Source organism: Natrix helvetica (genome assembly GCF_964273705.1).
Source record: "Natrix helvetica genome assembly, chromosome: Z".
Taxonomy (NCBI): domain Eukaryota; kingdom Metazoa; phylum Chordata; class Lepidosauria; order Squamata; family Natricidae; genus Natrix; species Natrix helvetica.
In genome coordinates this window covers 25,979,283-25,993,795 of record NC_138554.1, presented here as the reverse complement: position 1 = coordinate 25,993,795, position 14,513 = coordinate 25,979,283, and the positions used below count along the sequence as shown (strand labels likewise).

The window sequence follows — 14,513 nt, the reverse complement described above, 5'->3', positions numbered from 1 at the left end:
CTCTCTGTATTTGCACCAGCAAAACTGAAACCTGTATCCTGCAAGGAACCTCAGGAAACAGCAAACTAAAGAGAATGACTGTAAACTGCAAAGGAGATTCTACATCCCAGAATGGATCCCATCATACCACAGGAGCCTAGCAAGACCTATATGTTGCTGATTCCACATTAAGATCTCCCAGCCTAACAATCCCTAGGATCCCCCATGCATTGTGGCTGGTAGCTTCAAAATCCTATCTGCCTACCCATTCCCCAAAAAGGATGGGGGCTGCTTCACATTTTATCAGTCATGACTGGCAGTACGCAAAATAGCACGTTAATTTTCAGACATCCATCTGAAAAAGAAAAGTCAAGGACAGCATTATGATACCTGGGATAAAATTGAAAACCTCAGAATATTCTCATTATATTACAAATTAGGTTCTAGGTCTCTATCCTCTTCAAGCAGTATCAACAGAGAGTTTACCTAATCTTTGTAAGCCAAGATCAGATGAAAGGGGGAGATCAGATTTAAGAGGGGACACTAAGCAGTGGAAAGAAGAGACCAGAAGTTGTCAGACCCAAGGACCAAATTGGCTGGTCCAGGGACGCAAAGAATCAGGAATTACAAGTAAATCAAAGAAAAATGAAGGTCTAGGAATCTATAATTTTGCAGAACATTATTTACTCATGAGTGATTCTTGATGACTATAACTTCTAGCATTCTATATTTTATTGTATCACCGAAGGGAAATAATAATAGGGAAACAGTAAATAATAGTAGAATAGTAGAATAGTAGAATATAATATACTGGAATAATAGTAGAATTAGTAGAAGCTTGTTATTTGGTTTTGTAAACATTTGCTTCAGCTAAACATTTGTTCTTGTAACACATAAATGTTATTAGGCCTCTATAAAGTATTTCTTGTAATACATGTATGCTGCATTAGGCCTCTGTAAAGTATTTCCTGTAACACATATATGCTGTATTAGGCCTCTGTAAAGTATCTGGTATCTGTCAAACATATGCTCCTGCCACCAGTCTGAACCCCCATCAATCTTAATCTTGTTTTTCCCGTACCATCCTGAGCCTCACACCTATCTCAGGATGGCCATCCTGAGCCTGGCACCTATTTCAGGTTGGAGCCGGATACATCATTGCCAGGGTTCACTCAGCAGACACGTATGAGGGTTCCTTGTTACAGCTAGCACTTTCACTCTAACTTACACCTTTGATCTGTGTTGCTAGGCGCCCAGTTCCATTCCCTATAGCACCAGGGGGCCCAGTAGCAAATGGGGAGAAGAGAACAAAGGAATACCCAAGGATGAGATAAGATTGATGGGGAGGCATCTATCCTTCACAGGACTATGCAAAACTAAATCAGGAGGCCAGAATCGGGGACCAAGCTGATGCCTCTAAAACTATTAAAAGGATGCCATACCTTCCCTAAGGCATGGCCTTCCTTACATGTCTCTTTTGTATATGTTTGGAATGGTTAACCCAGCTCCTTGCTTTGATCAAATTAAACGCTGATTCTTTCTCAAGCCTCTACTGAAGTTTTTCTTTTGGCTCATTATTGGTTTAAGCGCATTGCCGAACCCAGGAGTGCAATTCAGCTGGTTCTGACAGGTTCTGGAAAACTGGTAGCAGAAATTTTGAGTAGTTCAGAGAACCTATAAATACCACCTCTGACTGGCCCCCGAGTGGGTTGGGAATGGAGATTTTGCAATATCCTTCCGCCGGAGTGGGGTGGGAATGGAGATTTTGCAGTATCCTTCCCCTTAATTTTAACTTTAATTTATAAACCGCACCCTCTCCCAGAAGAGACTCGGGGCGGTGTACAGTCATATTAAAACACAATATAAATACATACAGAAATAAATATAGATAAATATAGATATAGATGGAGGAGGTAACATATAAACCTGGACTGGGAATGGGGATTTTGCAATATCCATTCCATGGAGTGGGGAGGAAATGGGGATTTTGCAGTATGCTTCCCCTGGAGTGGGTTGGGAATGGAGATTTTGCAGTATGCTTCCCCTGGAGTGGGGTGGGAAAGGAGATTTTGCAATATCCTTCCCTGGAGTAGGGTGGGATTGGAGATTTTGCAATATCCTTCTCCTAGAGTGGGGAGGGAATGGGGATTTTGAAATATCCTTTCCCTGGAGTGGGGAGGGAATGAAGATTTTGCAGTATCCTTTCCCTGGAGTGGGTTGGGAATGGAGATTTTGCAGTATGCTTCCCCTGGAGTGGGGTGGGAAAGGAGATTTTGCAATATCCTTCCCTGGAGTAGGGAGGGATTGGAGATTTTGCAATATCCTTCTCCTAGAGTGGGGAGGGAATGGGGATTTTGCAGTATCCTTTCCCTGGAGTGGGGAGGGAATGGAGATTTTGAAATATCCTTTCCCTGGAGTGGGGAGGGAATGAAGATTTTGCAGTATCCTTTCCCTGGAGTGGGAGGGAATGGAGATTTTGCAGTATCCTTCCTCTGCCATGCACACCAAGCCATGTCCACAGAACCGGTAGTAAAAAAATTTAAATTTTACCACTGGCCAAACCTTATTACTAGGGAATCAAGGTTCTGAAAGCCAAGTTCTCAGCTGATGGCTTCTGCTCAAACTTCCAACCAAAAGAGAGACTTAAGCAGGGAGCAAGAGATCCTTATCCAGCCCATCTTCTTCCGCCTCCAATAAGGATTCACCCAAGAAAGTTATCTTAGTCTCTTGACTTCCTTCTAAGGAAAACAAGGGCTTCCAGTGATATGAGTTACAAGAAGTTACACCGACAGACAAAAATAATACAAGTGAACAAAACAAAAGAATTATGGAAAAGGTGAGAAGCAATTAAAGCCCTGGATCCACAATTGGACCATAGTCTCAAAGGTGCTTTTTCAAGTGGCAACTAGGCTTTCTTGTTTTTTTCTTTGAAGACATTTCGCTTCTCATCCAAGAAGCTTCTTCAGCTCTGACGGGATGGTGGAGAATGGAAGGATTTATACTCCTTGCAGACAGCTGGTCATTTGCATTCTTTTAGAGAGTCCTTGAGGCCACTTGGAGGTTTATCTGTGTCATTAGGGTCACCTGAGAATGCGAAAGTGAAATGTCTTCAAGGAAGCACAAAGAAACTCCAGTTGCCTCTTGAAAAAGCACCTTTGGGACCACCATGACCTGGATGACTGAGAATCCCCCGAGATTTGATCATAGAGAGTTGGACTCAAATTAAGCTGGGTTGCAAGCGTTTTGCTTGATTTCCATTCCTTAGCTTGCTTATATCAGCGGGTAGTCATTTGAAGAGAAATGAAATATTTGTATTAGGTCCCAAACTATGTAGGTCGGCTTGAACTTCCAAAGGAAAAGAGGAATATAAATATAACAAATAATTGAAAGACTTTCCCCAACATGGCAGCTCCACGTACTACCTCCGCCCTGAGTTCGAGCCCCCTTCTGGTCAGTCCTTTGCCGCCCGAAGAGCCTAGCTTATCCCTATACTACTTCCTGCCAAGTTTTGAACTTAAATCTCCCAACGGAACTTTCAACTGCCTAGGAAAGAAGACGTTCACCATAGAGAAGAAAAAAATTACAGAGCGGCACCATTTCCAGACCCTTGACGGAAGTAGGCTGCTGTCTTTACCGGTAATACCAGCTTCGCACCTCTGTGATTTTTTCCATTTGGGCGTTAACGTCATATCCGCCCCTGTGGTTCTTAACTTTCTTAAAGCGGCCGGAAAAGGCAACCCCGTGCATGTGCAGGGGCGGAGTCTTTTCTCCTGTGGCCGCTGAAGAGTCGCCATGACGGAGCCGAAGGTGCGCGGCTATGGAGCTCCTTTTTTCTCTTTTATTTGCGGGACAGCGGGGCAGATGGGCGGGCGGCAGGGCTTGAACGGCGTCCCTTCTCATCTCCTGCCGGATTTTACGGCGATTGTCGGGGTAGAAGGGAGAGGGATGACGTGGAGATGATCTGGGCCTGGAGCGGGAGAAGGAACGGATGGGAGTGAGCGTGGCTGTGGGTGAATTAGACTCCCGCGCCGCAGCGTTTCTTTCCTTCATCGCAGACTGTAAATTTTTCTCCTCCCATCGGGTTTCGCCTGATTTGGTATTTTTAAAGGGGGCTAAACGTTAGCTGCTTGGCCGGCGTAGACACGTGTCGTTTCCTTCTGAAGACGGCAAGAGAGGCCTGGGTTAATGGTGCACTTAATAGGGCATCGGCCAGGCGGCCAGCATTTCTCCACACCGACCTAAGACCAAGTTGGTTCCTTACAAGGGCCATCGCCATCCAGCAGCACAGCCAAAGACTTGGGGAGCCGAGGTGGGGGGGGGAATAATGCGATGCTTTTTAATTGAATGTATCGGGAAAGATATTAGAAACGGGAAAGTGGCTTTCTAGTTTAATAAGGATATTTGTGGTTTCCACGAACTGGGTGTGAAGCAAGAACAAATCGATGAAATCCAGAGATGCTGTGAGGAGGAGATTTAGTTCTCCAGCACAAAAGGCGCTGACCTCATGGTATGCTGGTCGGCACATCAGAAGGCTGCTAAAAGGGATTGGGGGGGAGGAGATCAGAGGCTTTTAAACTCCCAACACTATTATTCCTCTCCTCCCTGTTTTTTTTCAATTGAGGTTTAAAATTGTATGCCTGCTGAGGGTGTCCCACCTGCTGAATACCAGTAAACTTTTTTTATGCATAGCTGTAGCTTTATTTTCTACTAAGTGGATGATTGTACATACCTGAGTCTATTACAGAATTGCTCGGTTGTGATAGCTAGGTAGAAAGGTAACATGAATGAGAAAGAAAGGTGAATGCGGAATAGAGAGAAAACTGCAAAAAAGAAAATAACAGAGGCTTAGTTTTGTGGGAAAGTGTTAAAAGATGCTCTATACCTTTGGAAAAGTTGAGCCAAATTCCCGTGCTGTGAAGCAGGGGAATAATCCTTGCTGGATAGTGTTAGCCTTACTAAGTAGAATCCATGATTCTTTTTGAATTGGGGAAACACTATTTTTTCATTCCCATCATGTCTAGAGCTATGCAATGCTTTTTCTCCCTGCATTTTCTTAATTGCTAGATTATTTAAATCACTGTGGTTTGAGAAGAGTATTTATTTAGATCCTAGAAATATTCCTTTATATATGTCAGTACGCAGCATTTAAAAGCTTCTCTTTTCCAGGTATTGGTGATTGATGGACGTGGCCATTTGCTGGGTCGCCTTGCAGCCATTGTGGCTAAGCAAGTGTTGCTGGGTAAGGTTTTATTTGTGTATGGGAAAATTGTGTGCCAATGTACGGAGGATGTATTGTACCTTGCCGAGGATGAGGCAAGGCAAGGATTTTACTAACAATATATGGAGATGCTTCTTGATATTTAAATCTTGTGAATATTGAAGCAAATTCAGAGATTGTATTTTTTTCTGAGAATAATTTAAAGGAAAAAAAATGTTAAGCAATTTTGGTATTTTGACAGGTCTCCATCTAGAAAAGTTCATACCAGGTAGTTTTACTGGAACTTAAAAGTATTCTTAAAGTCAAGGTCAGTTCTTGGGAACTTTGTGGAGTTGTCCATACATTTTCTTGAAGCTGTATGAAAGAAATTTGTCCTTGTTTTCTTCCAGGGTGCTCTTTCAGTTTTCCAATTTGCCCTTCAGACTTGGGATTTTATGGTGGTGTCTGTTATGCAAAGTACTATCCTGTTCAACCCAATTCTGTGTTTAAATTCACTCAAGCTTAGCTAGATTTTCCCAACCATTCTTGCATGAACTACCATAATTTATTCATCTGTGCATTGAAAAGAGCAACAAAAATGTGATATGGTAGACTTCTGAGGATACAAGCTTACAGTTTGTAAACAGATACTAGACATCACTCATTGAAATTCTTATGTCCAATCTGTATTCCATTTCAGAGGACATACTCTAACCTTACTTCCCTTTTCCTTCAGGGCGCAAAGTTGTGGTTGTGCGATGTGAAGGGATTAACATATCGGGCAACTTCTACCGCAACAAATGTAAGTAAAACCGAGGCTTCCAAACCTGTCAAAAATAATTTGGGGAAGACAATTTTTCCAAGGTAACCAAAAGCTAGGAAAGCAAATTACTTAGCTTTAGCAATTAGGGCCAGTTCTAATGTTAAAGCATGTGTTTCTTTAAAACAGTGACCCAGTATCTAGAATAATAATGTTTTCCTTAAAGCTAGTTGTGCTTTGGCATAAAAGTGGCAAGACTCTACAATCTTGAAACCTAGCAGTAGCGGTTTCAAAGGCTTGCAGTAAATATTTAAAATCCCTGCAGTCCCAAGGGAGAAAGCATCAGCAAAAGAAATGAATAAGCTTCTGGGAAAGTACAGATTGTTATTGGTCATTTGTTCTTCCAGAAAGTGCAATATAATCATAGTGTCAAGCTTTGCTTATGGAGACTGCCTCCCTCCTTTTCTTCCTTGCATTTTAATTAATACTTGGCAACACAGCTAGGGGGCAACATGCCTTTCCAACCTCTCTTTGGGAGCTTTGACTGACATGTTAGTTTGGCATATGTATATTACATCAAGATTTGGATGCTTTTAAATAACAATTTCCCTATTGTGCACAAAAGAAAAGACTAGAGAAGAACGGATGACACAAAATAAGAATGTGATGCAATAAATACCAAGAATGGTGTTTATGAGAAGTGGTCTGTGATGATGCCTTACCACCTTTAATTCGAGTGTCATGGCCATGAGACAACTCTACATGCACTACCATCTGAGACCACCAGCCTATTCTTACAGCCTTCTTTGCTCTGTAATCATCCGTATGAAATGCCTAGGCCCTGAAGGAGTAGGAGAACTGCTGGCAGAACTTCCTTTATTTTTTCTATGTTGAATTTAAGGCACTGGGGCACCCAGTTGTTTGGGATGAGGAGTACAATGCAGGGAAAAATTATTCGTTTATTCCATTCATATAAACAATCTCAACGGGGGCCTAGTGAAAGACCCATGTTTTTAAAAGGCTTTCCTAGATGGCAACAGGCTTGAACCATGCAGATTTTAGGGGAAGATGGATTCGAACAGTTCAGTCCAGATGCAGCAACAGGAGAGTTATATTTCTAAGGCCCCATAAAATGATGTAATTTTAACAAGGGGACTGGGAGCATTTCCACTGTACGAGAGCTAAGAAGATGAACAGATATAACTGGAGGACTGTCCCACAACAACTGTGCCAGGGAAGGCTGTTTCATTGTTGAACAATGAATTGTACCTGGAGGCCAACTGGCAATTAGTGCAGCTTGCAAAGGAGTTGTCTGGATGTACCCATTACCATATTAATACATTTAATAATAAAGAGTCTTAAGGGTAAAACGGAGATTTCAAAGTTCATACATCTCATTTACACATGAACCTGACAGTTTTACGCGTAGGAAGTTCCTGTATTTTGAAGGTAGCTCTTCATAATCGTAGTAGATAATTTTGTTTGACCGTATGGAAATTTGATTCCTCCATTTAAGAACCACCGTATTTTTCGGAGTATAAGACACATCTTCCTTCCTTAAAAAAGACTGAAAATCTGGATGCGTCTTATACATTGAATAAAGCATTTTGTGCCTCCTGAAGCCCCGCCCCTTCACCAAAATGGCTGTGCATAACCTTAGGAAGGCTTTCAGATAACTCCTGGGGGCTGGGGAGGGCAGAAATGAGCAGAAAATTGGCCGATTTTGCCCCAGCCCCCAGCAGCACTCTATAAGCCTCCATAAGGCTATGCATGCAATTTTTTTGACAGAAAAACGGGGCTGTTTTTTGCTCTTTTTTGCCCCCCCTCTCCAGAGCACTCTGCAAGCCCCCCCCCCCCCCCCCCCAAGGCTATTCATGCCTTTTATTTGAAAAACAACGGGGCCATTTTTCGGAGGTTTGCAGAGTGCAAAAACTCCCCCCCCCCTTTTTTTTTTTTGGAAAGCTCTTTAACTAATGAGAATTACATTGATCAAGTGCTGTGCCAGCAGAAACAATGTCTTAAGGTTTGTCAGCAATTTCCTTCTCCAGTACATGGATAAATACAACTGGAAACATCTACCTACCTACTCTACCTCCCACCCTCCCTAGCTACTGTATTTCTCTCTCTCTCTCTCCCTCTTATCTACCTATCTACTCTCTCTCCCTACCTACCTACTGTATTTCTCTTTCTCTCTACCTACCTACACACTCTCTCCCTACCTACCTACTGTATTTCTCTTTCTCTCCCTCTCTATCCCTCTATCTATATACCTACTTCTTTTTTTTTAAAAAAAAGTGCCTCTTCAAAACCTTGGTACTCCGAAAAATATGGTAAGTGCATGAATGAGCTATGTCACCTATGAGGTTCAGCTCACACTAATCTTTCTGGCCTGGTGTAAGCCCTTTGTTTTTCTATTCTTCCAGTGAAATACCTTGCTTTCCTCCGCAAGCGTATGAACACCAACCCATCCCGTGGCCCATATCACTTCCGTGCTCCCAGTCGAATCTTCTGGAGAACAGTTCGAGGTGAGTGTTATTTTCACCCTGAAAACAAGTGATCTCCTAAAAAGATTAAATTAGTTTTTCAAAATACCTGTGCACATTTGAGGAATATGTGATTTGGTACTTAATGGGAGTCCACATATGCATTTTTGTGTGTGTGTTTTGAACAAAGTTAGCATTCCTTTACCTGTTCTTTCCAGACTATGATCAATGCCCCCTGTGGTCTAGCAGTTACAACAATTGTAATTCAAAGCACTTGAAGTATCCAGACTAGCAAAGACTGTTAAATTTGGGGTGGAGTAAAGTAGTACTAATCCAAGTTACTTTCGCTTATGTTTGCTCAGTAATCACATTTAGTCCAGCTTCATTCTGCTCAGCATTAAAAGGGAGCTATTTACATTTGCTTATACATCTACTATCCATGTACGCTTTTCCCATTTTTTCCCCTTTGCTCCACTAGGAATGCTTCCTCACAAAACCAAACGTGGTCAGGCTGCCTTAGAGAGGCTGAAGGTTTTTGATGGCATCCCTCCACCTTATGATAAGGTAACTTCCTTCCTGATGTGCAAGAGAAATTATCTTGACTCCTTGGCTTATTGTTCTGTCAGTGATGTTCTTATTTTTTACCTACATTGTTTGACTTGAGATGTGAGAAAAAAAAACCCAAGACTGAGGCAGATCTGAGCATCCCTAGCGTTGCTCAGAGCTGCTTTCGTTGTGCAAGTATTGCTAATGGCATATTTTCTCCTGCAGCGCAAGAGAATGGTCGTCCCAGCTGCTCTGAAAGTGGTTCGTCTCAAACCCACACGCAAGGTAATGTTTGTTATTTTTAAGAATTAACAGTAGAGATTTAGTATATTATTTCTTTGCTTGACAAGCTATTGGCATTAAATTCTAAATTAAGGAAGACTCCTAGCTTCCTATGTTAACTCAGCGAATATGTTTTCAGAAGCTCCTTTTCTCTGGCTAAAGGTATTGAGATAAGAAAAGGTGATCTGAGACCTTGGAAACCCATAATTGCTTAGATGGTATCAAGCAAGAAATGTTTTCAGCCTGAAAATGTAGCAATAGCATTTATATACCACTTTCATAGTGCTTTACTGTCCTCTCTAAGCAGTTTACAGAGTCAACATATTACCCCCAACAATTTAGATCCTCATTTTACCGACCTGGGAAGGAGGGAAGGCTGAGTCAACCTTGAGCCAGTCAGGATCGACTAGGGGCAGAGTCGTCCTGCAAAAGTTCATTCTGATCACTGCACCAACACAGCTCTTAGAATAGTAGGGGCTCTTATGGAATTTTCTCCCACAGCATCACTGTTAGATTGGTGCTGATTGGGAATCTTGGCCTTACTTACTAGCTAGCTGTGGGATAGTATATCTACTACATTTGTTAAGGATACTGATTTAAGTAGGTCTGTGATGATGACATTCCACCATAGTTCGAGTTTCAAGACCATGAGACAACACTTCATGCACTACCATCTGAGACCTGCCTTTTGTAAATACACTCTCTGAGATTTGGCTTTCTGGGTTAGCAAGTCTGGCTGATGGAGAACAAGAATTCTGATTCTGCTGAGGTAGCCATGCTAGTTGATCCAATCCATTGAGATCCAGCACAACCTCAAGACAGGTTGGGAAAGCCTCTGCTAAAGGAATAATGGCTATGCTAAAGGCTGAGTTGTCTGGTTTGGGTGGGTATGGAGCACTAGGAATACCATTGATAGGAATATCTGGGAAAATGAAATTCAGCAGGAATAGAAGGTGTGAAATTTGATATTGGGACTAGTTATAAAATGCTGCTTTTTTTCTTCCACGCAGTTTGCTTATTTGGGCCGCCTTGCCCATGAGGTTGGGTGGAAGTACCAGGCCATCACAGCCACTTTGGAAGAGAAGCGCAAAGAGAAGGCCAAGGTTCATTATACCAAGAAGAAACAGCTTATGGTGAGTTAAAGGATGTTCTATATTAGCCACGGCATGCCAGATACCGGGCTACACAGACAAGTGAAGCCCCATCTGTAGGATGGAGGCAGCACACAAAACCACGCCCCCTCTTGTCCATGGCAAAATATCTCTCCACAGAACGGTCCCTGGTGCCCCAAAGGTTGTGGGCTGCTGGTCTAGAGTAGCCTTAGCAGAGAGACTCTTTCTCTTTCCCCCACTCCAAATCTTGCACATCAAAGGCTGAGCGGAGAAATGCTTACACTTGGAAGCCCCAGAACATGTAAATTAAAAATGAAGGGGAAGAGCAATAACTTTAGACTTTTTTACCAAGAGAAAGTACTAATTATCCAGCGGGTGGTAAAGAAGTAAATTATGAAGGGAATCTGAATTATTCTTTGACTGATTTCTCTGACAGTTTGCCTAAGCATGTGTGTAATTTCCCAGCATTAGATTTCTACCATTTAGCGCTTACCTGCCTGCTAAATACCTTGTTGCTGTACTGAATCCTTCTTTTTCTTTCTCCTTTTTAGAAACTTCGAAAGCAAGCAGAGAAAAATGTGGAGGGAAAGATTTCTAAATACACAGATGTCCTGAAGAATTATGGTATCTTGATTTAAATGAAGGTCTAGAGTTCAGTTCACAATAAATAATACAATTTACAGACTTGTGGTGTTATGTTTTAACGCTTATTATTCTTCAAAGGAGTATTTCAAGTACTTTTTTTCATAACAATGGCTCCAGTTGATGGGAATGAATATAGGTAGACTGATCTTCTGATCACAGTTGAGCCCAAAATTTCTGGCTAAGTGAAACATTTGCTAAGTGAGTTTTGCTCCATTTACAACTTTCCTTGCCATAAGTTGTTAAGTGAATCATTGCAGATGTTAAGTTAGTTACACAAGTGAATCTGGCTTCCTTATTGAGTTCGCTTGTCAGAAGGTCTCAAGTGGGGGTTACATAACCGTAGGACACTGCAACTGTCATAAATAAGAATCAATTGTCAAGTGCCTGAATTTTGATCACATGACCATGGGGATACTGCAATGGTCGTAAGTGTGGAAAATGGTCATAACTTACTTTTTTCAGTACTATTGTAACTTTAAATTGTCCTTGCTGAGGACTACCTGTATTTGATTTTCTGAGAGCTAGATTCTTTAGATTTATTTTCAAGGAGGCAGACAGTATGGATGTCTATTCTCTAACCCAGTGATTTTCAAAGTGTGGGACCTCAGCAACTTAGAATAAAATTAAAATTCTTTTGAAAAGTACAATATTAAATGCTGATAATGCTTTCATTTAGTGGGCACAGGAGCTGCATATCCGAACCACAGAAGTCAGGCTCCAAATACGTTTTTCTAGATGAATAACCCCATAAAGTTAACTATCATTCAGACTGCTGCCGCCAACAATATTATCTTAGTTATCAATTTAAAGTAGCTCGATAGAAGCTTCATCTGGTTTTCCTTTTCACCAAATGCACTGGAGGTACTATACCAGGGGTGTCAAACCAATTTCATTGAGGGCCACATCTGGATTGGGTTTGACCTTGGAGGCCAGGGATGGGCATGGCTATGGTGGGCGTGACATGGGACTGCACCTCCACTGACATGGTTTTATAAACTTAGAAAAATAGGGAGCTGTACATTTCTGTGATTTTGTCTTTTTAATACTTAACTTGATCTTGAAACTGACTATAGGAAGACGAACAATAAATTATTGATATAGGCCAGTGATGGCTAGCCTTTTTTTCCTCAGGTGCCAAAATCACACATGCGCTGTTGCGCACGGTTGCATGCCCATTCCCATAATGCAATGCTCATACGCACCCCACCCCCTGCGCTCCTCGCCCCACATACACACTGATTTTCCCCCTCCCATGCACTCACCCTGTAGATGCGCGCATCATCCCTCCTGTTAGATTGGGTAATGGATAGGCGCACATAGGCATAATGGTAACAACAGCTCTTTATTGTAACACAAGTAAGAACAATCCAGTGAAGGTTAAGTCTGACAGCAGCCCTTTTATAGGAAGCTGTCAGACCTTTCGACCAATAGGATTAAACCTCTGTTCCCGCCAGAACAGAGGACCTTAGTGGAAACCATTGTAGCTAGTATGGATATCTTAACACCCCTCCCCTCTCAGATGGAACAATCATTGGTAATGTAACACAGGTAGGCGGGCTTTTGGGTAGCTGTTCCTGACCTGCGCATTTCAGTAGGAGGGGTTTCTTTGGACAGGTCGGATGGACTTGTTTGCTCCGCTTGGTGGAAGCTCCTGGAACCTTCCACCGGCTGTGGCTGGAGCTTCTGGAGCTGGTTCGCTCAAAGCTCGCTGCGGGCCTGCAACAAAACCAGATAAGTTTCCCGGTACCCTCGGGCTTGAGCTGACTGTAGAAGGAGTGAGCATTTGCTCTGTTTGGTTAGGGCTAACTCGTGCAGGAGTTACCTCTGGTTGTCTAAGAGTGGAGTTGGAGAGGCGGCCACTATGCCTTCTCCAATTCCTATTGTCCTCGAGCTCTAGGAAGTAAGAGCGAGGGTCGGTGATGCCTATAACTCAAACTAATCACAGACCACAAGCTGTTGTTGGGTGCCAAAGACGTCCTCGAACTCCTTAAAGATGGCTTCAGTGCCGTTGTCCTTCAAGGCGTTGATACCGGTCACCTCTAGGCCCAGGGCTTGGAACCAGTCTAGCCCCAGGAGGCTCTGCAGGTTGCCACTGACCACTGTCACTGGGAGTTTTCCACTAAATTGCTTGAATGTCACCTGGAAGGTTCCTTGGCCCATGATGGGGACCCGGTTTCCCTGGTAATCACATAGGCGGATGTCAGGGGTGCGAAGGGACTGTTTCTTGAAGCTAGGGATAGCCTGTTTCAGGGTAGACCACGGTATGATGGTCAGCGATGATCCGGGATCGATCTCCATCTCACATGGAGAGTCCTTGATGAGGACCGTGACCTTCAGTTTTTTTGGCCGCCTGGTGCGAACTTGTCTGATTGATGTGTGATGGGTGACTCTGTCGTTGGGCACGTAATGAGTCCTAAGCGTCTGCTGGAGCACGACTCTCAGTGCTTGGTGACTGGGTCATACGGAGTCGGTGGGGCATGCATGGCCATTTTGTGTATAGAGGGCGTTTTGAGTTTGCCGCTCAAAAATGGCTGCTCGAAGCCACGCTGAGCTCCGGGCTGGATGCACTTACTGGATTCTTCGCTCTTTTCAATTAATCTTCCAATCCCACCTTCGTCGCCAGTGTTAGTTTGGGTAATGGATAGGCACACACAGGCGTAACGGTAACAACAGCTCTTTATTATAACACAACAAGTAAGAACAATCCAGCGAAGGTTGAGTCTGACAGCAGCCCTTTTATAGGGAGCTGTCAGACCCTTCGACCAGTAGGATTAAACCTCTGTTCCTGCCAGAACAGAGGACTTTCGTGGAAACCATTGTAGCTAGTATGGATATCTAACACCTCCCTTTTGGCCTCGTATCCCAAAACAGCTCTAAGGGGGGAAAGCCTCCCATCGAAAACAGCACTGAGAGGGCAAAGGGAATTCTCCCTTTTCCTCCTCAGCGATCTTTTGTGAAGAGGTGCTTCTCAAAACAGATCTTTTGCAAAGGGAGGCTTCTCAAAACGGGAAGCCCCTGTCTCTTTCAGCGTGAAGAACTGGGTTTTTAAAGAACCGGGGAGGGGGGGGAACCATGCAGAAGAAAAGGAGGAGGAAGGAAAGCGGGAGGGAGAAATGGAGGATAAAGAGAGAGGGACAGAGAGAAAGTGACACACAAAGGGGGGAAATTGAGAGACGCTCCCTCTAAATACTGACCCCCTCTGCTTTTTAAGGGAAAGGGGGCGATCCCAGGAGGGGAAAGGAGAGAAGGGTCTTTGGTGAAGCTCTACCCCCTATTCTCCCCATCCCAGTTAAGCCAGCTTGGTTTGGGATCCAGCCTTTCTAACTTCATTTGGGATCTTCTAACTTAGGATCTTCCTTTACTCTCCTTGCCCCCTTTGCTGGCACTTTCGGAACTTCTCCTTTTTGGGCGGGCGATTGGGGGTGGGGGACACACAACAACCAAAGGACCCCCTCCCCAAAGCCAAGAAAAACAGGAGGAAAAGTAGCAGATCGCCCAGCAGAGAGCCA

The 14,513-nt window shown here is 43.3% G+C and overlaps 1 protein-coding gene across 2 annotated transcripts; it reads left to right on the top strand.

Annotated features, from left to right (window-relative positions):
* The first annotated feature begins 3,703 nt into the window (after positions 1-3,703).
* Positions 3,704-11,043, top strand: RPL13A (ribosomal protein L13a). 2 transcript variants are annotated; one of them, XM_081933676.1, is made up of 8 exons: positions 3,704-3,786; positions 5,146-5,218; positions 5,913-5,978; positions 8,360-8,461; positions 8,898-8,983; positions 9,191-9,250; positions 10,258-10,380; positions 10,911-11,043. In XM_081933676.1, exons 1-8 carry the CDS (start codon positions 3,772-3,774, stop codon positions 10,995-10,997), a joined length of 612 nt encoding a protein of 203 aa, XP_081789802.1. In that variant the 5' UTR covers positions 3,704-3,771; the 3' UTR covers positions 10,998-11,043. The 2 variants fall into 2 exon arrangements, with proteins under 2 accessions (XP_081789802.1, XP_081789803.1); XM_081933677.1 differs by lacking the exon at positions 3,704-3,786 and adding an exon at positions 4,465-4,486.
* The last annotated feature ends 3,470 nt before the right edge of the window (positions 11,044-14,513 follow it).

Coding starts and splice junctions, on each gene's coding strand:
- RPL13A (XM_081933676.1), top strand. Junction 5,219..5,912: donor GGCTAAGCAAGTGTTGCTGG/GTAAGGTTTTAT, acceptor CTTTTCCTTCAG/GGCGCAAAGTTGTGGTTGTG. Junction 9,251..10,257: donor GTCTCAAACCCACACGCAAG/GTAATGTTTGTT, acceptor TCTTCCACGCAG/TTTGCTTATTTGGGCCGCCT.